Consider the following 27,416-nt stretch of genomic DNA (forward strand, 5'->3'; position numbering starts at 1 on the left):
GCTTTTCATTGATTAGCCATAATAAATAATAATAGTAGTTGTAAAGGTTGGGCTTGAAGGTACTGTTTTCTGCATCTCAAGTAATAATAACCTCCTCATTCTATTTGCCTAAACATTTGTCAACGAGCAACAGTTGTATGTTTTTTGTTATTTGGGCACGTAGAGGGGATTATTCTAGTGGAATTGAGCGTCCTGGAGGTGCCATCCTTTCATGTTGTGGAAAGGATTCATGATTACACCCCAACCATCATCAACCTTTTTTGTTTATTGGGTTATGTTGAAATCCTTCCCACTTTATGAAAAGAAAAGGCTTAGGTTTTCTACTGTTATTTGAAACGACCATGGAATCTTGAGAATCAATTTCATTTCTTGCCATAAATTATTGTTATTTTCCCTGGAATTACATTCTATTGACCTGAAATCTCAGCAGGAGGATGTTTAACTTGTTGAGCTATTAATAGTTGCATCGTTCCTAATGTCAAGTAGTTAAGCTATGACATGAGGTTTCACCCAAAACAAAACACAAAAAAAAAAAAAAAACAAAGGTTTTTTTTAAGTAATATGGCAGTCCAGCGGTGGATTGCACCAAGGAGAACCTACATGATAATATGAGTGATGGGCAATGCTAAATGGCGTATGCACCCAGAAAGAAACTAATCACAGTTTTCTTGGGGTAGTGGTAATATGGTTGTTAACTTGTCAGAGAAGGCCACATCCTTCTCAAAGTAAAGCCATCGACTTACAAATCACTTGAGTTTAAAATTGGAGTGGTGGATTCCCCCTCCCCAGTTGTGCATCTTCATCTTTTGACTGCTTTTAAAAGTAGTTTCTGTGATAACTTTTGGTAGCAGAGAACAAGGAGATGATGCTAATAACCAAAGCCCCAGTTCTACTTGCAAAGAGAAGAGAGATGGTATTTCTCAGCAAGAAAGACCCTATTTTAGATTTGCTATCCAGCTGGACTCTTTCCTATAGTTGGTAGCATTATTTATCCAAACAAATACAAGTACATATTTTCATTGTTACATCTAAGGAAGGAGGGTTTTCCTTTTCTCAATCAAGTGAAAAAAAGATTCTATTCCTCCCTTTCATAAGACATGCACTCAATGTAAGTGCATTGAGCAACAAAAATCCCAAGTAGCCAGATATTATTAATAAATAATAATAACAATAATAACAATAGACCTTTTTGCAATACTTCCTTTTTTTCTTTTATTTATGAGTACTGGAAATGAGTTAATAATAGCAGCATCATAGCATCACCAAAAGAGACTTTTGAATTAATGTTGTATCCAAAACCCCTTTTTTTTTTATCTAAATTAATTAATATATAAGGAGCAAAGACCACCAACCTTTGCCACTGTATCGGCCGAAGGCTATTCCCCCCCTTTGATCTGCTCATTTCTTAATCACTACTACTCCTCTCAATGTTATAAAGAAATGGGAGGAATAATGAAAAAAGGACTTGCCTTTTGAGGGGGTATTCATTTGCCTACTCTTCTCCTTCCACCACTATTCTTTTCACAATGAGATATATAGTTCCTTTCTTCAAAGCTAAGGGCACCTAGAGCTCAAAAATGATACTTAACAGTTGTTATTCCTTTAATTAAAAAAAATAAATAAATACAATATAAGGTTTGAATGTCAAACTGATCCCTCTATAATTGCCATTTCTCCATAAGCTAAGTAAGCATGCATTGAGACAATTAAGTACGAAGTTTATGCTTAGCTTAGCAGGAACATTATCTATTATTTATCTCTCACTAATCATATTCTTTACCCTATATCTTTTGCTCATCCTCTATAACTTGGTTACAAATCCAGCATAATTCAACATAATATCACACTATCCTAACCAAACCATTGGAAAACTACTTCAGCCATAATTTCGGGCATGCAGCAACGCTTTAATTAATTAATTGAGTCGATAATCATGGTTTTAGAGCAAATTAATGATTTCGCCTTAGTTTCTTACTTGGTGCGTTATAGTGTAAGAAGAAGTTCAAGTGGTAAACCCACCATTAATTATGACATTATTATCCCTAAAATATTTTATGTTTGGTGATGGGACAATGAAAAATGTTCCACGCAAATGACAATTATAAGGAATCCTGCAATCCTATAAATCATTTATTTATATACAAAAATAAATTATTCAAAGTTTGAATAAATATGTATATAATATTTTTTATTCTTCGAACATGTCAAATTAAAAATATATATTTATATGTATGTATGCGTGTGCGTATACTAAAAACGAAGAAGCATCTCATATCAAATAAGTGTAAATTGCAAGCTTCCAATGTTGCCAAATCTGTAACTAGTAAATTTTGATTAGCTTACGGCATTGAAAAGAGAGGATATTCCAATCCTAATATGAAGCAAAAACAAGGGGGAAAAGAAGAAAGTAGAAGAAAGCGGAATTCGTCGCCTTTAGAAGCACTTGAACAAAAAATGGCAAGGCATCAGTGGGTGCAAAGACAACATTGTGGTCAGCTGCCCAATGGATGCTGCCATCACTTTTCCCATCTAAAAGAAGCACTCCCAACACCAAAGTCTTCGCCCTCCTCTTCCCAGGCCCCATCATAAAGGAGAAAAAAAAAAAGTTCTCTCCAAGTCTGTCCCGTCTCTTCTTCTTTCCTTTTCAGAAGAACTTTAAAATTATCTTAACTCCAATTTTAAACATTATTATTATTCCTCTCTAATCAACCATACAGTTACCACATATATAGCTGGAGAATGTTATTTATATGAAAATGTCTTAACATTGCTAACTACCCAGGACCCTGAAAATTTTACCCCAAGAATTGCCTCGCGTGTCTGACACATGTACATGCTAGCATAGGCCAAAATGACCAAGAATAAGGCATAAAACGTAAGAAAAAAAGGCCTGCTGCTGGTGCAATGATTTTTGTGTTAGTTGGAGGTTGAAGGGGAGGGAAAGGTTGTGGCTCTACCTTAAGACGAGAGAGATGAAGAAGGATTGGTTGACAGGTTGCATTCAAATCGGCCAAGAACAAACAAAGCCAACCCCACAAACCCCGCCAATATGTACAGATTCTCACTTTGGAAAAACACGACCACATTAGTTTGTTCATTAGTGTTGCATCTGAAACCCTTGTACCAAAACTACCTCCCTTTACCTTTATACCCTTAATTTGCATCAAAAGGTTAAATGAAGTTCACTGCTATTTGTGGAAACTGTCCCTTTGGAAAATGAGAGCTTTAAATTTTGTTCCTTCGCGTGGGAAAATAACCCTTTGTACCATCAACCCCCCATCTGGCACTAAAATGATTGAAGGCTGCTGGAACAAGCAAAGGAAAAGAAACGACAAAAAAAGCAGCAAAAATAAGATTCATCACAGCCCACCAGTCACAAACACCGCCAAGTTGTTAACATGGTTTCTGGTACATGAAGAAACATTATTACTTAAGCTAACCACCACTGATATTTGTAGACAGAGAACCGATGTCGCCAACAGCTTTGCTAATTAACAATATGAGTCATTGAAAACTGTTTATCAGATAATTAACATTCATTCTATCAAGGCTTACAGCGTCCCAAATTATCAATCATGTGCAATAATTAGAAGATAACTTTAAAAAGGGTTACATGCTTAAACGGCGGTAACATGATTTTCACATGCCACAAGCCATCATTTTCTGAACATATTGCATTTTTGCAAAGGCACCATGATCGCTTACATTTCCATCAGTTATAATGGACTTCAAAGACAAGTTATCATGACAATTACTTGAGAATTACACAGCATTTAGAAGAAAATTCTTCCCTATATCCTTCAAGGGTATAATAGGTCAGTAGCATGGTTCAAACTAATACCATTTACAACATTCAAACCCTACTTGCAGCAAAAACATTTTATCCACCACCTATAAAACAGGCTCTCTAACACTATGTTCACCTTATCTTCCATTATAGGGCATTTCAAGAAGAAATTACAGATAATCAAGCTACCCCTTTTATTATACTGAAACAATATTCGTGCTATAAAGAGCATGAGAATTGATGACGGGATTCTGCAGCCATACATGTAAGTTGCCCTAACAAGATGTAAAGTGCACTTCCAGAATGCTTATAGAGAACTGCAGCAGCAAACGATTGACCATAAGACTAGAGTGACAGCACTAGCTGAAACAATCTTGTGGATTGCAGATATATCAGTAGTAACTGGGAACACTTTGGAATATTGACTTTTAGATAGCTTATAGCTGCATAATAACAATAATAAACAATCAATCATCACTATTTAGTTAGATGCTTAGTCGGGCAGACCTGCTCCATGTGCCAAGTAAACACATGTAAAAAGTTTTAACCATTTGTGGGATTGACCAGAATCTTAAGCTCAGCATGCACTGCATCAAGTGGTTTTGAGTAGAATTTCTTCGAAATCGTGCAGTTTTCTAGTAATTTTTGGTTGTTCAAACAAGACTCTGCCAAGATAATAGTAGACTTTCCCCATAGGCAGAAAAAAAGAAATCATCTTATAATCATGAAGAAACATATCAGAGATGCACACTAGCAACAAAGCAATGGGGAGTCATGCTGTTAAGATGCCAACTAGAGACAAAGCGAGATTAATGCAGACCGCATGTTGATTTTTTATATTCATTAGAAACATTGCAGATTCCAACACTTCTAAACTTATCACTTTTTATATGAGTGGGCAACAAAAAAGACTGTTTGCATGTGAGATGAGCAATTAATTAATTTCAAATCACCAAACAATTCAAAGTGTGTCACTCATCAATCAGCAGGTTGAAATGAAGCAGATACTCCCAACATCATGTGCTGTCTGCTGTGTTCATGCACAAATTCATTCACATTATACAAATTAAATCTCAAGATCAATTTGCACCCAATCATAATAATGTCAGAGATACAGATAACTAGCTGCATGCCAACAAAAACAAAAGACAAACAGACCCATAGAGACAAATGAGGAAAAGAAAAGAGGCCAAATAAAGATCATTTGAAAGTAGAAGGGTGAATACACACAAAAGCACATCCTCAGATATACAAGCTTCAATTTGATGCAACTAAAGGTGGAAAAAGGAAGCTAAGTACCTCCAATAGTCTTTACTAATGCATTTAATGGTGGAAAAACTCTGAATCCTCTTGCTTTTGTCACCTCAACCTTTAAAAGATGGTGATTATAATGATATACACTCTTTTTAAGAAACTTGTAAGCTTTAGCTTAGGTTTTTTCAAGCCATTCTCTTTCTATATGCAGTAGCATGGAGACAAGAATATTGGAATGAACCATTTAAAAATTTTTGAGGCAGATGAAATGGAAGCACTTCTCAATGCTTTCAGCATTGAACAATAAATAAACTTACCAGAAATTGATCAAATACATGCTGATTTTGATAGTTTTCTACGTGCAGAAGCATGAAAAGACAAAACGACTCCTACAAAAATATGAAATCTGAGAGGAAGATATAAAAGGGAAATTTCTTCTCAATGCTTCATCAGCAGTGAAGATCTTGTCAGAAATAGTTCAACATGGCCACACTAGCTAGATTATTACTATTTAACAACACAAATTTTGGTGAAGATTGATTCCAATCTCTATCACAGCTGATAAGTCATGAAAATTTAAAAGATGCAATTAATTAGTCTAAGCAGGTGTAAATCTATTGTACATCCTATAAGGATATTTAATAGCAAAATTCAATGAACATCTGCATAGTGCAAAACCAAGCAATAAATCAATCTAACTTGCAAAACCTTTCACACTCTCAGCATCTTCATCATCTACAAGAAACAAACTAATTCATTATATATACATCTTCAACCTAAAACCAATAAGAAATGCATTGTTATTTTTTGTCTTTCTAAAACAGTAATTCCTTCTTTATGGATACTTCAGCTTGAGAGTCATATGTACAAAGTAAAAAGGATCAAGTATGTCATAGGTAGGTTCCCGGCATAAATATGAAATATACCCTAGATTTCAAAAAGAACCAAAATCCAAAATAAAAGTGGAGGTGGTTACTGTCATGTGTCATAGATATTTGGTGTCTGATAAAGCTAAGAAGTGCTGCACACAATCAATTAAGACTGTTTTCTCAGCACACATGGTTTAGATGCAGCCTGCAGCATTTTAGGTTAGTAGCATAAAATACAGGCATATATAGAAAGAAAGAAGGATAGTGCAATCTACATGATGAAATCCACCTATTACTATAATATATGCAGACATCTAAAGGGGGACAACATGCCAATGGGCCGAAAGTAAGAGACAAACAACCATTTTAAATACATGCCTCTTCTTATTTTAATCCACATTAGTCAACATTATACACAAGATCATAGCCAAAAGGATTAATTACATATATTTGCAGCATCTTAAGGAATAAAGTACCATTAGAAGCCAAACAACATCTCCAACATCTATTGTCCTGGTTTGCAGAAGTGACACACGTAAGAGCCAGGAGAAAACCCACAAACTGATAGGATATTGCACAAATATCCAATACGTTGCATATTTCTCTTTCACCAAAAAGCAAACAAATATTCAATTAATCAAAATGCAAGAATAGCTATATTAGCAAATTCACTTCATTAAACCTATAGTGCATGGAAGTACATAATCAATGTCTCCTGGAACAGGTGGGGTAATGGGTGCAGAATTCAGTATTAATATTCTACCAAGAAAAAAAATTATGAGAAGATTAAAATATAACATACAAGGATTAGATACAAGCCTAAAGTTGAAATTTTGGTAGAGGACATTTCTCATACCAGGATAACAGAAGAAGCAAGTACATCAAGCATTCATGAATACATGCAATCGCAGACTTGTCCACATTGCAGAAATGCCACAGCAGTAAAGTGGGCCGACAGCGACATCCATGTAATGCTCTTTCTTCTTAGGCATTGAATGATGGTGACACAACAACTACTTCTCAAACTAAAGTCTAAAGAAGCACGATAATCATGAATTCCACATTTACTTCGGGCTCATTACTAAACCAGCAGAACTGAGAGCTACTGGAATATTATGCTACATCCCATAATGAATGCTGTGATCAGAAATGATTCGAATGAGAGAAGAAAAACAGAAAATATGATTTATTGATGGAGAAATTTGTCAAGAGAAATTTATGAGGTTCATAACTTCAACTCTTTAGGTAATGAAAAGTACTTTACACTGTAGATTTCACCTTTGCCAAACACAACTCTAATTAACAAAAGGAATAAGGAAAGAAAAGAAAAGGCAACAACTTCAAGAAAGCAAACAGGTTTTTATCATCACAAATTTTGAAGAACTAATATTTGTCTACTAGTACAGGATTTCTTCTTCTTACCTTTATTTTCTATGATTTGCAATTCGGTACAACACATATCCTAATAGAGTAAGAAAATGTAGCCTCGTGGACAAGATGATGATTATTATGACCTTCTCAGTGCAATTTCAAAGGCAAAACGAACATGAAAAATAAGAAAATTCAAAGCCAAAGACAGTTGAAAGCAAAAGAAAAGAACATATGTTAATAAGGATACAAGTCTACAAAAGAAGAATTTACCAAAACCCTATGAATAATTAGCAGGCAGCAGAAGTACGAAATAGGCTACAATGCCATCCCCCCGATTCAGTCAATCCACTACCTTTTACTCGGAAGATGATCTCAGTTTATTGGATTACCATAACTCGAACCAGCAAGCAAGCCACCTCCAGTGGCTGCATAAACTTCAGAAGGATCAAGAACTGGAGACGACGATGATCCCCCATGTCTCCCACTCCCTCCACCATTACCGCCGCCGCCGCCACCACCTAAATGCAATTCGGATATATTAGGAAACCCATCTCTTCCTTCAACTCCTTGGTCATAAAGAAACCCTTTGAACACATGTCCACCAATCTTAACAACTGCTTGATATGCATACTCATCCTCACCATCCTCCACCGCTGTCACTCTTACACACTTGAATACCGCCGGTGCACGCACTTGCCCCGGCAATGACTCTTTAAAACCTGCATCTGCAATGTGCAAAATTCAGCAAAAAAACCCTACTCAAACTTCACCCTCCGAAAACAACCCTAGCAAATACCAATCTTTCCATGCTCCATCACATAAACAAAAAAAAAAAAAAACCAAAGAACTACCGAAACAACAATCAAAGGAGAAACAAAACATACCTTGGTGACTTGAGCTAGTGTCAAAGCTTCTAGGAGGAGTAGTATTTGAAGTTGATGTATGAGAAGTTGTTGTAGTCTGTGAAGTTATCAATCTAGGTTTCTTAGCCCCAGAGGTCGACCCTGATGAGCCAGCGCCAGCAGTAGCTGCGGCCACCATGAGCTGACGCTCTCTTCTCCTAGCAGCAGATACCCACGTGCTCTTCACGTGAGTAGGGCAATCAAAACCCCGACTTTTACAACATGTTCTACATCTCCTATGAGTACAGTCTTTCTTGGCTTGGTTCCCACAATCTTGACACGTGGTCCCTGAGCTTGAACCCGAACCGCCACTCCCACCTCCCATCCCACCGCCACCGCTGCTTTGTATCAAATTCATAGAAGAAGAATTATTGTTATCAGGAACTGATGATGGTTTTTTAAGATAATGAGAAGAAGAATTTTGATTCTGCCATAACTGCATCCCACTAAGTTTGTTACGACCATTGTTACTCAACAAATCAGAATCTTCCACATTCTGTGAAGCTAAACACGGAGTTGCTGTAAGAAGAGGGATAACACCGACGCCAACACCGACGCCAAGTGCCGTAGCAGCATTTTGACCGTTGATTTGATCATTTGCCATGATGGGATCTTGAGTATGGTGGTGATGATGGTGGTGGTGATGGTTAAAAGAAGAAGCTGGAGCAACAACGAAGACATCGCGGAGACCAACCATCCCCATTTCATGGGAAAGTCCGTAGTTGATTTGACGCGCTGAGGGTGGCCATTGAGCGGTGGTGGATCCAGGGGCAGCAGCAGCGGCGGCAGCATTCGCATTAAAGCCGAGGGAAAGGTCATCGGGGCCAGCTCGGATTGCTGTGGACGATGACGTCGCCCAATCGGCAAACGCTCCAGAGTCTGAAGGTAGCTGTCTTCTTGTGGTAGCCACAATGACAATGATAATAACAAAATTATATGTATAAAGATGTTTCCTTTGATTGTTAAAAACTCAATCTTTGTAAACATAAAACATGTATATAAGAGTAAAAGTTAAGATTTTTAATGAAAAGAAAACAGAAAAAAAATAAAAGAAAGAAGACGAAAAGATTTAGGAGTGGAGAAAGGGGCAAACTAAGAAGATATCTATGCGGGTGTTATATGAGTTGAGAGAAGGTGGGGTCAAAATCTCTGAAATTGTAGCAGAAGAAGATAAAAAGAAAGGGAAGGCTTTAGAGAGAGAGAGAAAGAGAGATCTTGTTTGTTGGGTGGCTTTCCAATTAGTGCAGCGAGCAGTAGTTTTTTTTTTTTTTGTTCTTTGGCTTCTGCAATCTGCTGCTACTGAGAGAGAGTGTTTTCTGTTGGCTTACTAGAAGCTGCTACTGTCACTTTGGCTTTTATTAGGAAAATGAAGTTGGGGTTTTGAGAGAGAGATGACTGAGTTCCCCTCTGGTTAAGTAGGCAGAGAGAAAAAAGAAGGGAAATTTTAGCCTCAAGCTGATACTACTAGCCTTCTGCTACTGCTGCAGTGTTGTAATAAGAAAGCAAGAAACAAAAAGCTCGAAATATATAAATATATTTCTATGCAATAAGCCAATAACGACCCTTTTTTATGTTTTCTTCTATTTCTATTTCTCTCTCTCTCTTTCTGTATCTCTATCTTTCTTGTGTTGTTATTCGTTGCCGACCTTTCTCTTCCAATCCTGCTCTGTCTTCATCACCATCATCATCGCCGTCATCATCTTCTTCTTCTCTTCTTTCTTTCTTTCTTTCCTTCTTTCTTTCTTTTATCTCTTGTTGTTGCCTCTCTCTGTCTGCTTCTCTCTTTCACTTAGTCTTTGAATTTGGTTTCCTAGAAAGCGAAACTGAGGTGGGTTCCTCTCAACCTCTCACTCTCTTTCCCCCTTTCTCTCTCTCCAATAATCACACTAACTATAGAAGAGAGAAAGGAAGGGGGTATAAAGACTTTTGTTCTCTAGTTTTTGTAATTTTATGCCCTCTTTTAAAGTCACATGACAATCCTTTCCCCTACACACTATTATGTGGTGTGATCTTCACTCTCCTCTCACCCGCGTCGACTCTCCTTTCAGCTACAAAGCAAATGGGGAGGGGACCCACCCCTTAGCTCCTCATGTATTGGTGCGTGTATCCACGCTCCTTAATTACCCTGAATTAAGTTACTCAACGTTGAGTCCCAAAAACAGTTCATCATCACTCCTCCCTCAATAAAGCCCATGTATCCGATCTGCTCTGTCGCTTGGATTGGTTTTGTCAGAAGAAAGGAAACGGCAAGGGAGAGTCTTCCTTCCTTGGTTCCTTCATCTTCTTCACTGTCTCCGTGTTTAAAGATTTTTGTCCTAGTTTAGTTTATTCAATAGTAGTAGCAGTAGTAGTGGTAGTTGCTCGCACAGGGGGGACAATTTTCATTTGTTTTATAGATGTATGTATGTATGTATGTATGTATGTATGTCAAACATTTAATTTCAACTACTACCTTTGAATCACTTCGGCTTCGATTTTATTTCTGCCGCTGGGAGGAAATATAAGGTCAGTTGTACGGTTATACACGTCCTTCTTCGAGTCTGATGTAGATAGAAGCAAAACAAAAAAAAAAAACTCTTCATCTCTGCCAAAGTCAAAGTTTTGTACATGGAAATTAAATTATATTAAATAAATGTATGTACGCATTGAATAATTCAATTAATAAAAGTTAATTAATTCGTATAGTACTTGTGGTGGCAATATGAAGTGGAATTCTCTATAAAAAGTTTAAACTAAATGAAGTGACTAATGGAATTTGGTTAGACAAGAACATAAATAGTTTCCAAAGGGTATTTTGTTGCAAAATACATGATAATAATTTCTTTTGCAATGAATGATGATTGAAAAAGTATAGTAGTAATTGGCTAAAAGAAAAGGAAAGGAAAGAGCAACAAGTCATTAACACCACACTCGGGAATATTGATCTTAATTAGAGTCACATCCCAAGGGCAAGATTAGGTGGGGTTTGCTTTTGTTAATAAGACTAACAAGGCAAAAGAAACTTGATGGCTAGGGGCTCGTGAATGGGGAGAAAGAAAAGCTCGTCGGCTTGCTTGGCCCCCTCTTTAATTAGCACACTTCGGCTTGTGCCTTTGGGGCCCCGAATCTCCCTCACCTCTCCCTCCCCCAATCACTTCACCCTCCCATTTTCATAGACACACCATGTAAGCGTGTGCCAAAGTCTCTCCTTTTCAAAGCACGCCCGCCCCCCTCCCCACCCCATCTCTCTCAAAGTGTTGAGAGATTTGGAAAGCACTTGTATTTAAGTCTCTCCCACATTTGAGTGTGTTTTTTGGGTATGGAAAAGCACTGCTCCTCCAATCTTACTTCTTCTTTAAATGAAACTTATTACATATTATAATTATTGCACCCATAAGGAATCCTTTTCCTAAGTGATTCAATCCCTGATTTTCTCTATATACGCTAAGAGCTTGTCTCTCCTTAATGATTGTAGATTTATGTACGTATTAGATGCTTCAAAATTCATGTCTTGATTAAAAGATTTAAAAAGAAAAAGGCAAAACATTCTAAGAAAGTTGACATCATTACATTAAACCTTGCTTAAGTTAAGATTCTGGTACATGTACCAAAGGCCTAAGAAGATTTGCCACCATGCAAGAACATTTGGTGTAATCACTCAAGATTGCGAATCTCATCATCAATGAAATGCAATGGATTAAATTATAAGTCAGAAACAAAGGAAAAAAAATTCTTTAATATCAAATGGTTATTTTTTTATTTGTACGCAAAAAGAAAAAATGGTTTGGCTTTTTAATGTATGGAAAGCAGCAGATGGATGAAATATCTTAACATCGCCTATAGAATTAAGAAATAATTTTCTTTCCTCTCACTCCTTTTTTTTTTTCTTTTTATCAAGTGAAATGCTAGCTTTTTTGTCCAGGACAATTTGTTAATTTACATGCAAATGGACTCGTACATCTTTTGCCCAACGGATACGATCCCAACCCAAGCTATAAAGGCTAGGGTTTTCCTTTTCGGCTTAGCTCATTAGAGGATGAATTGCCTCCTAATCCTAATTAATAAACAAGGTACAACCCAACGATTTTGAATGGTAAAAAAAAATTATGAAGAGAGAATTTCCCTATCAACGAAATTAAATCATCATGAGGAAACATCCTTTTTCCTTGGAATGCCGATTATTTAATGATAATTATATATCAAGCTTTATATTTATATGTATATAACCTCTCTTATGGTTGGCAGAAAAGAATGAAAAAAAGTGAAGGATGATCAAAACTTTGCCTCCTTCCAATAAGCTTAGGATGTAAAAAAAGATATGAAGTTTGATATTGTTAATTGGGTCTTAAAATTTTTCTTCATTTTTTCCAAAGAGTGGTGCAAGTGGTGTAATGATACAAGATTTAGTTAAAGAATATCAAATTTTATACATATAATAACAAAAAAAAATCAAAAATTAAAAAAGTGATGCCACCATCTTCTCTCTGTCACTAAATTATACATATTAAAGTTGAATTAGTTAAATGTCAATCAAGATTTGAATTGACGAAAGACACGAAGTTGATATTGTTTTGTGTTTTGTATTTCTTCCCTCTATATATTTACACTGGGATTCATAAGTCATAATCCAACTGTCCTTTTCTTGGAACATTTTTTGTGGATTTGCTTTTTTTTATATATATATTGTCCAAATAAAAGTTAAGGATAGAATTGGCAAAAGATCAAGTCCTGTCCAAGCACGAGCTAGTAGGCTTGATTAAAGATGATTCCAATTGTTCTATCGAAAGCAAAAAGACAAAAAAGAACGATTGATTGCAATGGCAAGATCAAAGGGGTCCATTTTTACAACAAATTTTGATATATTATATGTCATAATTCATAAGTGAAGTGGCTCAATTTTGGAGCATCTGATAAGGCATGTAGCTAGCCTCTTAAGGATTTTTCTTTCTTTTTTTTTTTTTGGTTTTAATTGTCTTTCATACATGTCAATGTCAAGTGTAACTTCATCTAGAGCCTTTAGAGCATCCTCAAAAGATTATGATCTAGGGCATGACCCACTAGTCTCTCCCATCTCTTTCTTTCTATTTCGTATGTATATAATTTCTTATTAATTACTTGTTCAATTGAAATATGTGATAACTTAAATTGGAATACTAATTATGGACATTTTTTATTTTCATTTATTTGGTAAGAAGTGACATTTTTATAACCTTTTACAAATTATTCACAATTTCAATATCTTGCATATGTAAGCAAGCAATTAGATGTAAGAATCAAATCAAAAGGATACCCACTTTACAATTTTATTATGCTCTCTCTCTCTCTCTCTCTCTCTCTCTCTCTCTCTCTCTATATATATATATATATAAAGAAACAAACAATATATGTGTACATATTAATGTTTGCTTGTATGAATGTTTAGGTGGGAGCAGGATTATGATTCAACTTAGAATCTTGTTAATTAATAAACACAAATCATAGTTAGGGCACATCTAATAGCTATAATAACATCTTTTCTTTCGCTTTATGAGCACGTGGGAACATAAAACCCACGAAATCATTTCGACATTAAACATGTCAAATCATGTTTTGTGTTTAATTAACACTTAATTGTTCCCAATTAATAAACTTGATTTGGAGACGCTGTCCAATCATAACATAATATATATATTTATTTATATAAGCACGTTAATTAATCATTTTTGAACTCAATGTTAAACGAATTCATTAGAGGGATGTGACATCTATTAGAGTATGTATTCAAATTCCCGACGCCTCAACTTAACTGCTTCAATTTCGACAATTTCAAGGTTGATGATTGAGATAAGCCTGAATTACTTATGCTATATATATATATATATATATATATATATAATTTAGGTGGAGTTCGATTCTATTAATTAGGAAAAAGAAGAATTTAGACATGCACATGCAAGAAATCAAGCTAGACAAGAAATACAAATGTCAAGCAAGCATCCCGTCAATCTCATGTATTAGCATTTCACACACTATGAGTCATGGACTTTAAACAATATTGTCAAACATATTTTTCTCTCCATCAATACTCTACATGTTTTTCTAGTTTTTTTTTTTACTATTAAGTATAATTATTGCATATAAAAGTGTGGAAAAAAAGAAAAATTTTATCAAATTTTGAATATGTGTATTTTCAAGAGGGTACCCTATAATTAAAATTTGAAACTAAAATTTTAAGTTTTAATATTTAATTAATAGAATGAGATTAATGAATAATTTTCACATATCGAAACTTTAATTTAACTTTGTTTGATTTTGAATTTTGAAATATGTAATATATTGACCTCAAATCAATCTCGAAATTTATAAAAAAGTAAGAGAGAAAGGAAGAGAAGATAATTTGAAGGAAAAAAGAAATGTTTATTCTCAAACTTGTATGTTTTACAAATGACAACAGGGAATATTTATAAACTTGCTAGCTCCCTTATCTAGTTATGTACAATTTAATTTAAAAATAAGGGATAGTTATGTACAATTTAATTTAAAAATAAGGGATAAAATTAAGATATTTAAATTTGAATGACTATATTTTCCCTCATATGTTTTAGTTAATATATATAATAAAAAAATCTACGTTTGAATATGAATAAAATTATGTTTGAAGAGTTATACATTGGCAAATTGATCTTGGTACTAATTAGCTTTTCGGAATGCAACATAAAATGATTTGAACATGAGTCCCATTTCAAATGATTCAAAATTGTAACAAAATCAATCCATGTGAAAGAATGAGCTGTTTTTGAAAGATTTAGTCAAAAGCAAAGGATTCTCCTCTTTGTGTTTAGCAAGGCAGCAAAAATATTTAAATAAAAAAAAAAAAAAAACTCGAAGATGTGGACATTCATAAAAGGAGTCCAGCTTGCCAATCACATCAAATGTTCACTCCAAAATGTCAAACGATATATCTCATCACCGTTCAATCCTCTGTTCATGGTTGACCATCACACAGTTTCCACCATCAACCAATAAGAGAATTAGAAATAAAATAAATAGACGGACTGGAGAATCACAGAATTCAGCAGAATATTTTACTTAACCCTCTATAATTTCTTTTCTCTTGTGATTTGTGACATTCTCTTCATCTCTTGGGAACTTGGGTTATTTATTTATTTAATTTTTTCTGTATTTTGCTTGTCCAGAACCATGGGTGCTGCTGCACCATCTATACCGTTGCTCTCTCTTATACACATTGCATTCTATGGGTACAAACTGATCAAATAATTACCAGAATCTGTCAAAGTAGAAAGCAGAAAAGGGGAAATTGAGGAACTAATCAATGACTTAGCATGTCCTGCCATGGAAGAAGCCAACAACCAATATTATGACTAGATTTTTTATGTACGAATTGCACATGTCTTACTCATTTCTATCGTGATGTCTCATATGATACAGGTATGTGGTATGAACACAAAAGGAATGTATACTGAAAATGAAAAATTCCTCATGGTTGTCAAGTTTAGGTAAAGTTGAGTACCAATGATTTTCATATTCCATACCTGTTGCAAGGTGTTGTCTTTGTCGCCATATGCAAAATCTCTTTACCCTTATTTCCTATTCAAAACAATCCCAAAAATAGTTATCTTAATAAGTACCCTTATAACATTCTTTCTGATATCACCTTAATTAGGGTTTGTAGGAAATTGTTAACAAAATTTGAAATATATAAGTGCAAAAATATGGTCAATGTGTCATTAGGCCGTTTGGATAATTTGCACTTGTTGCAAAACCAATGATTAATAATCACCAAGTTGAGAGGTAATTGCTTAATTGGAATATAAGTAGTGCTTATAAAAACAACAAGTGACAGAATTAATATAAACTTGATATGCAACTACAATTTAAATTTCAAACATACTCAATGAATAAGCTAATCTAATAAGTTTGATTTTCAGTCTTTGATTCTTTGGAGTTAACAACATGCTTTCTCCTTCGTAGTGCTATATTACAATTCAAACTTTTTTTTTTAACCAATAAAAATTATTCAAATTTGATATGATGATTATTATATAATTTTTTAAAAAATTAATAAAATTTATGATTCAAATTTTCATTTTTTCCATAATAACATTCACAACTCACGAAAAATTATACACCTAGAAAGCATATGAAAAATATAAACAAAACTATATTTTCTAGGGACTTTTCTTGTTGTCAGATATTCCTTCTTCCATCTCCTTGACTTAGCAAACAAATATTACTATTATAACTTGGTGTGGTGTTCTCGGCTGTATTGTGAGAGAATAGCGACCAATACACTAGATAAGTTGGTCTCGCCTTTGATGTAGCCTTTTTGATTGGGAATAATTTCATTCCCTAATTGTTAATGAATGCAGGAGTATGGTTTTCTTAAAAAAAAAAAAAAAAAAAAAGAAAAAAAAATTGATGAGTTTGAGTAAGGAGGATTATTCCTAAGGCTAATAGCCTCCACGTCTTGTTCAGGTACTGGACTGTAATAATTCAAGATGCTGGCAGTTTGTGTTCCCTGGGCACTGAAATGAGCGAATTCCCTTCCTTTTCTTTTTTCAGTGTACCAGACCCCCATCATTGGAACCGGATGTTTAGAATTTTCTTGTTTTTAGTACGAAACATTTTAACCTTTCATTACTACTAACAGTGTCTAGGATATCTTTTCTATTTATGTTTTATAATATTAGATTTTTACTTTACAATGAAATTTTAAAAAATAAAACCCTAGTAGTAACAATTAAATGAAGCATTTTATTATGACTATTAATATTTTGGTTTTATAATCCCTCTTTTTATGAAATGTATAACTCACCGAACAGGCTTATTGGAGAAACTTTCAACTAGGTGAAACAAAAGTTAAAATGAGCAAAGCTATTATAAGCTAAGGAAAGGCTAAAATATATAAAATGAAGTATTTCAGCAGGTGAAGAGTTAATATCAGACTAGAGATATATAGCATAGATAGAGGTGATAGTGATTCAGGCTCATTTGCATTCCAACCGAGAAAAGGCAGCAAAGAGAAATAGTAGCTGAATTAATAAGAAATTAAGAAAGTCTAGTCCAGCTTTCAAGGAAAATTATGCTCCTTCTCTATGGGAAGAACATTAACACGATAGGGTTATTTCCATATCACATTTGTTATCTAACCCAGGCGGCAATTAGTTATTCAAAAACCGAAACTAAAAAAGCTACATGATGACTAGAAGAAACAAATGATGAGATATGAGGGCAGATCCTCTCAGCCGACACCTGACTCCAGAGAGATTGACCCTTTATAACTCTACATCTTTGACTCACTCTTTCCACCATGGTGCCTATCGGAAGATATGCTTTAGGAATTGCTTCCTACTTGTTCAGGGGATGGATACATACATGGTGTCCCAAAGGTGTTTGTACTTGTAGGCTTTAAACGATAGCTCCCCCCCACGGGGAAGAGTAAAGACAGCTATCTCAAAAGGCTAAAAGAAATATGTCATTTTGCGTCTAACAAACTTGATGATATTAACTCCGCAAATGTATCGTTCCTCATAATATAGTTTATATTCTCGTCCATGCTTGCTTCTTTTTTTCTTGCACCAGTTGTCCATGCTTACTTTCAATCCTCTTTTGTCTATGGTTTGAAAGGCAATGTCTTATTTGTTGCACATCAGCCATATTCCTTTTCCTCTTAGATAAATTTTACAAGTTTAACATTAAAAAAAAACAAATTACATTTCTCTTTCTTTATACACTTCAGACTCTTATTAGTTGATTTAAAAAAAAAAAAAACGTATACAAGCAAAAATAATTAAAAAAGTCAAAAGTAAATGCCGACGCTTTTAGTTTAGATGAAAGCAAATCGTACTTTTCGTTTGTCAAATCATAATTTGAATTTTTAATTTTTAAAATATTTGTTTCAAACACAACACAAATTAAGAAAAATACGTTAAGTTTAATTCAACTGATTCAAATGATGAAGAGTGAGTCGGGTAAAGCTTTTACTTTTGAGTAAAAAAATTAATCGAAAATTAATTTTGTTATATATTTATGACAATGACCGTGCTTGGCCATTATTGGGTTACTGCTATTGGCTCCGATTCACTCCATCATTGATTGCATGAAAGGCCTATGATAAAAAGTGGAACCAAGTTTTTTGAGTCTAGCACTCTATCTCCAGCGATAATATTAGATGTAATTAATATATATATTTTTAAATCTAAATTTAAATTCCTTATCTCTTAATTTAGTTAAAAAAACATGCATTAAACAAGCTCCATAAATAATATTAATGGTTATCGATCACTTTTTTAATGGAGATATTTTACCAATTAAAATATAATTAAAGTAGTATTAGAATACAGATTGAGGAAAATAAGATAAGATTTATACAACGGAATAAGGTTATTTCCATACATGGAATTCGAAGGTAGAAGAAAAAATGAATCCCAATAACTTAGTATGGATTGGAGGAAAATATAAAGAATGATAATTAAATTGGAGAAAGTTAAAAAGAATAGGCTTGTTGGGAGGGAAAATAATTGGAGGGAGAAGAGATTAAGGTGGAGCCCAATCAATTTGTACTGCTGGGCTGAGGCAACACGCCACCTCCGTAAATTTAGGTAGGGCTGTCCCTCTATTATTAGTTAAAATTAATTATTTTAATAATATTATTTGCAATTATTTTTGTTTATTGTTATTAAAGATGTTAACATTATTATTTTATAGGTGATGGGCATGTAAATCTCCTCTCCTCGAGCACCGTGCCCTGTCCTTGCCGTGGTCCTTACTCTCTCTTTTCTTTTAATTTATTATTACTTTTTTATTAATTATTTTTGTTATGTTTTCTCTCTTTTAATTTTTGAAATAACAGAAAGTTTCGTTTGTCTGTGTCACGTGCAAACAGGTTTCTTTTTAGATCTTTCCCTAATCCCATTATTAGTTAACATTAATTAATCACCGACCATGACGATTGTCTCTCCACGTCACCTAAATTTACGTTATCCAAATTGCTAATGGCTGGTAAAAATCATCTTCTTTTCCTGTAAAAAGGCGAAACAACACACAAAAGAAAAGGTCACGTTCATGCACCTCAACGCTTTTATCTTACAGTAGAAATCCATCTTCAGCTTATTCAATAATTATATTAAAAAAATAGCATATTATGATCTTACTATTACATTTTTTATTAAATTAAATGAAAAAATCCATATTATTTTATACATTTATCACGTAACTCTTTAAGTTTCATAAACAGAATTCAGAAAATTGTGACGTATCTTGTTAAGATATTTATTTATAAACTAATAATCAATTCCTTATACTATCTTATTAAGTATGATCATCCTCAAACGTTTCCGTTTTGCATTCTTTAAGTATAATTTAGTATTCCTATGTAAATCGAGTATGCTTTGAATGAAATCAATGCTACAAACTCCTATGAAACTACAAATCAACCCATGTTCAAAATAATTAAATATTATTAAATGGGGAAGAAAGAGGTAATAATTTGTTTGTAAAGATAAAGGAAGATTGAGGTTTTTTTTTCTTTTGTCATTTCGTCCGAAAATATACTCACTTCTCTACCTCATCAATGAAATCTAGCTAGTAGCATACTTAAAGAAAAGTAATTGTTTTTAACAACAAAGTTCTGTTATGCTTAAGAGAAAAAATTTCCCTTAATGACAACCCTTTCCAATATCTCAAAACCTAATATATTCTTGGTTAATTCTTCCTCTCATCGGTGCACCTGAATTTGAACAATGTGGTATTGCAAAAAACAATGTCATTGTTTGGACGATATGATGGAGTTGATGTGTGTCTTATAAGTCAATTGACATGATTTTTTTAAATTATTGATAGTAAATTTATGCATTACAATGATATACATAAGTTACCAGTGAGATTTTAATCACTAGTACAATATATTGAAATAAAAATGTTAATCATCCAAAGAACTAAAAAACAAGGTCCAATTAAGCTATACATTCAATTTGGTAGGGAGGCTTTAGTCAGTCTATTTCGAATTTTTTTTAATAAAAAAATGAAATAAAATTGAAAAAGTAGGGTCGGATCTGATTAATGCTAAACAGGTTGTCGTGTTAGGCTAGGCCACAAGAAACGTACTTGTAAAGTCCCAATATGGGCTATGCCCTAGGGAGTAAAGAGCCTGGGCCCTTCACCGGACACGAAGTAGTTGGTCCATCGCGGAAGTTGGAAGGGCTCATATGATTCCGGGCCATGGCAAGCAGAGAGAGAGAGAGAGAGAGAGAGAGAGAGAGAGAAGGTGGACGGAAGGCGTGGCTTAGACATTGGATTTTGAAGGGCATAACGTAACATTGCTGAAGCAAAAACAAAAGGCAAAGGGGGGGAGTGGGGGAGGCAGGCATAATTGATGATGACTTTACCGAGGCAGAAGAAGAAGAAGAAGAAGAAGAAGAAGGGAAGTTGTAGAAAACAGTGATCAAAGTAAACGGAGCGAGAAAGTGGCGACAGAGAAGACAGGCAAAAGCTTCTCTCTCTATCTCCCACGGCACAGTTTCCCCCACAACCCTATACATCACACAACACCTAACCACCTTTTTCTTCGAAAAAGGAAAGCGGCGCTCTCAGAAACTCCCTGCCTGCCTGCCTGAATCCCCCATTATCTAGCTTTCTCCCTCTATCTGCCATCATTCCTTGCCCCCCCTGGCCCCAACCCCTTCACTCCTTCGGGTGAAATCCACGCACAAAGTTTTGTTGTTTATGGAATTATTCGTGTAGGACACGCGTTACAGGGAAGGTTGGGTGCAAAGTGAAAAGCCGTGGTGATATTGTATTACAGCCCAGATCTAGTTTGAATGTAGGGGGCAAAGACGAGTAGGTTGTAGGGGTGCACATGCCGAGGTTAATGTAGGTGATGGGTTTAACTTTTTTGTTGTTTAATGAAATGTAGGTTTTGCCTCGAGCCCTGGGCACATGACCACCGGCTCAACAAAACCCGCGAGATCTCCCTCTCTCCCTCTTTTCCGTACTTTTTGTTTTCTTTCGCTGCCTTCCCCTCAATCTCACTCGCAATTCATCCCCGCCACGCGCTTTTGCTTCTTAATAACACATATTAACAAATCAATTAATATTAATTTATTTTTTTAATCAGATGAACTTTATCGTTTACTTTTTAACGATCACAATGTTCCACTTTCCACTGTACTTTTTTAATCTCATTAAAATATTTTATAAAAATATTTTCTTAATTTGTCACCAATTGTTTTTCACCCTTTAACGTTTCATCAATTTTAAATCATATTAAGAAAATATAATAATCATATCACACTCATTCGAATATTTAAAATAGATTTGATTTATTATTTTAAATAGTTTAATAAATTTAAACTTTTTTTTCAAGACGAAATGATACAATTGTTTTTGTAAAAGTGCTGTTTACTAATTTATTTTTTAAAGATTTGAGTAGTACTGAATGTCTGTCTAAATTTTCATATAAAAATTTTAAAATTTAAACATTTCTTTAATCTCTTTGAAAATCAAATAACCACAAAAATAAGATGAAAAGGGTATTCTATTTTTGTTTTGTACTTTAACTCAACATTGATATGACATCCATTTATTGTTTTTCAATAATTTTCGATTATTTTGGCTGCGCAAATGACATTCTTAACTATTAGAGGTTAAGGGTGAGTCAAGATTTATAGTTGAGCTTAGTTTTACTTATTTGTAATATTATGGCAACTCATTTTGTAGGCGAAATTAAATGAGCAATGGTTGGATAGTCAAATCTTCTCACTATATTTTTTTTTAAAAATTATGGTTTAAGGTAGGATGAGTTTATTTTGAAATTTTAAATTTGACAGTCATTATATGTTTATTTTTATTATTGTTTTATTTAATATAGTTAACTTTATTTTATAAAATTTTAAAGAATGGTTTAGTTTTTATTTTATTATAATATTAATTTAATGAAATAAAAAATTTAATAAAAAGTACAAAATAATAAAATATTAAAAGAGAATAAATCACGGATGGTTTTTTATTATTTATAAAACTAGTAGAAAAAAACAAGGGGAAAAGTTGGCGCGTGGGAAATGGGTGAGGTTGGTGATAGTAATATGGGTGTTAGTGTTGGATTTTGGAGCAAGACTGCAAAAAGTGAGACCTAGGAAAATCGTCAGTGGCAGTAGGGCAATATAGTATGACACGTGTCAGTTTTATACGGGTCCATCGGGCAGAGGGTGAGTCACGGACGGTCGTTCCAGATCTGGGAATTTTATACTTTCTGTAAGACGAAAAGGGGTCCAACTCTACACAAGAAGGAAAAATAACCCTGGCCCTTCTCTCTCTCTCTCTCCCACTTATCCTATACCCACATTCTCCTTAAACTCCACAATTCTTCATTTTTTAACTATTTTTTGGGGAGTTTTCCCCATTTTTATATTTCTTCTTTCTAAAATCAAAGGAACAAAATGGGTATTTGCCACGTGTGATAAGCTTTGTCGGAAGTTACTGAAGAGACAACTGAGTTTATGGAACTTGCAGTGTTTCAGTGAGTATTAGGGAAAGCCTAGAACAAAGGTGAAGTCACTTTACATAGGTCTCTGCTTCTTTATAGGGCCACATGACCTACCCACTTGGGCTGCAGAAGAAAATTTTGGGCTAAATTTAAGGTCATCCTAAGCAGTTATATTGTAGGAACTATGGTTCACATGCAACAGAGTAAATTCAACTTCCACTAATAAATTTTATTATCAAATCAGGTGGGACAGACTAATAATATTATCCCATCCAGCACATGTGTTCGGAGAATTTTGTATTTACCTTCAAAGAGAAAGAGGACAACATAAACATGTTTTTAAACTCTTGTCCACCTCTTGTGTTGAGTGTAACAAATGAAACAAGTTTGGGCCCTAGGATAACAAGTTTGGGCCAAAAATAAGGGAAAAAGGTGACAAAATATTTTTGGGCTTTTTGTGTTTGTATAATATAGAATAGAATGGTCCCCCCCTAAGTGAATAGGCTGCTGTCCCCAGAATCATGTATCTATTGCTACAATTTGCTTTTTGCTTGCCTTTTACAGGTGATGGTGATTGGCAAAGCTTTGGAGGAAACAAATCGGCCCCCCTAGCTCCTCTCCCCAGCCTAAGGATTCAGGGTCTGGGTGACTTAAACTGAAAAAGTAGAACACTTTTTGCTGAGTTTGGACCCTCTAAGTCTTCTTAGCCTTATCTACTACTAGTACTAAATCACCCGGCTGTAAAAATGTGATAGGATCCTGTCCTGTATATGTTCCCACGTATGAAACACGGTCAAGCCTTCCTTGCTTTTTATCTTTTTATGAACCTTAATACCAATTGCTATTTGGAATTTGGAAGAATGGGTCTCCAACTGTACATGTTGTTTAATTGATTATGAAAGAATGTTTCCCTTCTTTTTTGGTCATAAGTATGAGCATCTTCCATTTGGGACAGGGCCGGGAAGAAGATATTCTATGGGCCTTCGCTATTTTTCAATTGGGTTTTTTGCTTTGTTGGCTGGCAGAATCGTCTGTCAAACGGACCTGCAATGTCCAAACCTTTTCGATTTCTTACTCTTGGAACAAACCAGCAATATCAAATATTTAGCTTATTTTCATCAAGAAATGCGACGGAAAAGATGTAGGAAATCTTATTTTTAAGTCTAGCTCAGCCTTGGCCTTCCACCAAGAACAAGAGTTCTTAGATGATATATTTTTGGTTGGGAATAGAGGTGAAGAGCAAGTTGGATGGATCAACAAAGAGGGGTTACTTCTAATAGTTTTGACTCGGATAACCTTTTAACATGTCTAATTGGGAACCATAATTTGTTATGAAACTATGAATCGGTAATCCTTGAATTTGTTTTAAGTTATTGTGGATTGAGTTTTCACTATGTGTTATTATTACGCCTTGAAAGAATAGACACTTAATTATAAGTTAAAAAAAACGATAATTAATTCATCAAGTTTTTTCCAATGAACATCAAAATATAGTTCTCAAGTTTAGTTTAGCTGAGGGGTAGTAAATTAATGTAAATGTAGAACGATTGCATATTTTGGGTGTTACAAGGCAAGGGCAAGGTAATAAGTTTGGTTCTATGCTCAATATGGTATTTCTGAAGGAAACTTTAGTGACCCATTGGGAGGTGCACGTGCTTGGTAGGAAAAAGGAATTAAAGAAATTTTGGGACAAAGATTTTGGCTCGAGGAAATGAAGTCAAGTTGAAGAGGTACACATTGTGATTGTGTAGCTTGGATTTGTCTCTCCCAGTTAAACCTTCAAAGTGTCAACACATTGTATTTAGGAGTGTTTTCAAGTAAGAAACAAGGGTTTGTGGGAGACGTACAAAACTGTCTCAGCACTCGTATCGGAAGTGTCGGCTTGTATCAGTTATATGCACAAAAAGTGTCAGGACTTTCCATAAATTACACAATCAATCAACTAAGGTTTAGACTTTCAACTTTCAAAGTCGGTTTGGTTGATTGTTTAATTTATGGAAACATGCATTTAAAAACCTTAGGTGAGTGGATTGGGTAAACAATGGTTGTAATTGAAGATTTCCAGAGAGAATTGAGAGGTGCAAAAACTCTGATCTGCTACTGGGAAATATCACCTATACATATAGAAGCCAATATGATGGCTCATCAATTGGCTAAAGATGGAGTCCACCACCCCTCTCATTTACTGATAAAGTAACTTTGGATTAATGCAAGCAGGTGAATTTAATTAGCACAGCTGAGGCAGTTTTTTGTAGCCTCCTTTTGTACATTGATACGTGTATAGGTATAGCGCTAAGTTTAGCTCTGTTGTGAGACAGTTTAGCTCATGTTGCCGACCTTTAAATATGGTAAGGTGGTATTGGGCAGTTTGATAGATTGTTAGTGAATTGCATACAGATTGCCTGTGTTTGTCATGTGCTAGTCTGCTATGCTGCATTTTTTGGACAGGGCTCCAGCTTTGGAACCTGATAGGGTAGCAATCCTACACCTCCCATTCTTATCAATACAATTGCCTTTCAAACAAAAAAAGTCAGCGACGAAGCCAACAACTGCATCGTATATATACATCCTCCCGACATCTACATCAATCCTGAATTTTCTGTGGTATTGGAAGCATCCTATGGGGCTCTCACGATCATCAGTTTGAACTATTTCTTTATGAAAATTTTATTGGTATAACAACCGATTTATAGAATTGCTTAATAGATAAGAGAGGATGACAACACGTACGCACATTAAACAGATCTTCCGCATGCTTAATTACTTGGTTGGCTAATCAAAAATATTATAGACTCTTGTTCCCCACTTGTACTTCAACAACTTCCATGAGCATGGAAGTACTCAAATTGATGCAGCAAGATAATTTCCTTATGTTTTGTTTGGATTTCGTTATTATAATGCAGTATCAAGGCAATATCAAGAAGATAATAATTTTCAATGCATAAAGTGTTATCTCACATATAGTTGGCTTATAATATATATATATATATATATATATATACTGCCGAGCTAGTTCCTCTTTGCTTCTTAGTATTAACATTAATCCACATATGTCTAATAAACACAAACAACAATTTTGTCCACTTTATGACAAACTGATCATAAATCTACAGTCAGAAGTTTCATTTGCTTTAGTTTGGGCAAAAAAATTCTAATTTGTCATATACATTGTAATATAGATTTAGGTTTCCTCTCGCTATTATATGAATAGGCACAACAAGGCTTGCTATGTAGGAAACCCAGATAACTAAAAAGGGCAGCAAGATAACTTCCGTCTGGCTTCTGGTCAATCCATTATTTTTTGCCCAATTCCATCCCTATATCTGAATCTATACCAATTAAAGTGGAAATTTACATGGAGATTGATGAAAAATTCAAGAATTGAATGAAACTATAAGCAAAATTAAGATCGATATTTTTGATCGTTGACCACAAATTTAGAACAATCTCTAGCTATATTCAACATTTCTTTGAATTAACAGTTAAAGGGCACGAATCACTCAACAAATTAATGCTATGATCATGTTTGTACAACAAGTGGAAACCATTACTACCTTAAAGTAAAAATTATATCAATGTCTTTTTCCTTCCACCTTCAATGGAAACATCTTTACCTATAGGCAATGATTAATTAGGAATTAAATCACTATTGCTTCTCCTTTTGTTTCCACTCCAACCCTATGAACCTGCAGGGTGAAAACCTGATTTTATACTCCGAGATGGTCTCAAGTTTAGGCGACCAAACTTGTTCTTTAGACCCAACAAGCATCTCGTAATGCTTCTTCAACTCCGGCGTGCTGCAAAGAAAACTATTACCAGGGCTCCCAATTTCTTCTTCTCTACTTCTATTAATCAACCTTGTTATAAACTCAGGCACCACCTTGATCAAAACCCTACCATTGGACCCTTTGATATACTCAAAAGGGCAGTCGCCAAAGTTGATTGGAGAAGGTTTAGGGCTGGAGTTTAAGGCAGCGAGAGAAGAGGCCGACAAGACATTGCAAGCAAAGCGATCGAGTGGAAGAACAAAGTAGGTTTGACCCGGCATGAGCTCGTCGTCTATGCCTAAAGCTGGGATGGGGTGACCAATGAAGAAAGAGTCTGCATGGCAAACCATCCTGTCCGGGAACTCAAACATGACCTCGCCGGCGATGTGCTTTCCCGTTAGGATTCTTGTGTTTCCTTCCCAGAAGATTAGCTTCACCAAAGACCTTGAATTAGGATGGAAACATGGAGATATTGAATTGCCCATAGGATCAGAGAGAGAGATGATCTAACAACAAAGGGAAAGGCAAAGATTCTACAGTTGGCGTTGGTTGCATACATAAGAGAAAACAAACAAGAGGAAGGGTTATATTTATATCCGAGAGAAGGGGAAGGGATTGACTTGGATAAAGTCCATGTTTGTTCTCTTGTAGAGTTCGACGGGGTCGGTGGTCAGCAATGCCGGCTTTGAAAACTATCTCTCGCCCTCTCTCAATATCAAGTGGGTGTGCGTCTCCTTAAAAATTTATTACACTTCCTTATTTCAACTAATCCAAAACTCACCTCAATTTACCTTTGCCGCAAACTCGATCTTTGTTTACCATTTGTAAACTTAAAGTTTATTAGTAAACTTATATATATAGTTTTTTGTTATAAAAAAAACAATATATAAACGCCAAAACCTTTGGCCCCATGCATGGTAGATATATATAATACGCATGTATTTCCCTTTCTTGAATCCTCCCCTTTCATCAAAACTAAAAATTAGATATGATTTCAACAATGAT

At 34.8% G+C, this 27,416-nt stretch overlaps 2 protein-coding genes across 2 annotated transcripts; both read right to left on the reverse strand.

The window, feature by feature from the left end:
* Window positions 1-7,299: 7,299 nt before the first annotated feature.
* LRP1 (Lateral root primordium (LRP) protein-like protein) lies at window positions 7,300-10,112 on the reverse strand. Its single transcript, XM_007015233.3, is given in 4 exon segments — window positions 7,300-7,745; window positions 7,747-8,006; window positions 8,166-9,096; window positions 9,099-10,112. Coding segments are annotated over 4 exon segments (1,350 nt in total). The 5' UTR covers window positions 9,171-10,112; the 3' UTR covers window positions 7,300-7,658.
* A 15,968-nt stretch (window positions 10,113-26,080) lies between these two features.
* LOC18589995 (DUF4228 domain protein) lies at window positions 26,081-26,994 on the reverse strand. The gene has a single exon (XM_007015235.3). The coding sequence runs from the start codon at window positions 26,894-26,896 to the stop codon at window positions 26,291-26,293; it is 606 nt and encodes a 201-aa protein (XP_007015297.1). The 5' UTR covers window positions 26,897-26,994; the 3' UTR covers window positions 26,081-26,290.
* Window positions 26,995-27,416: the final 422 nt, after the last annotated feature.

Source organism: Theobroma cacao, chromosome 9 (genome assembly GCF_053813885.1).
Source record: "Theobroma cacao isolate CCN51 chromosome 9, ASM5381388v1, whole genome shotgun sequence".
Classification (NCBI taxonomy): domain Eukaryota; kingdom Viridiplantae; phylum Streptophyta; class Magnoliopsida; order Malvales; family Malvaceae; genus Theobroma; species Theobroma cacao.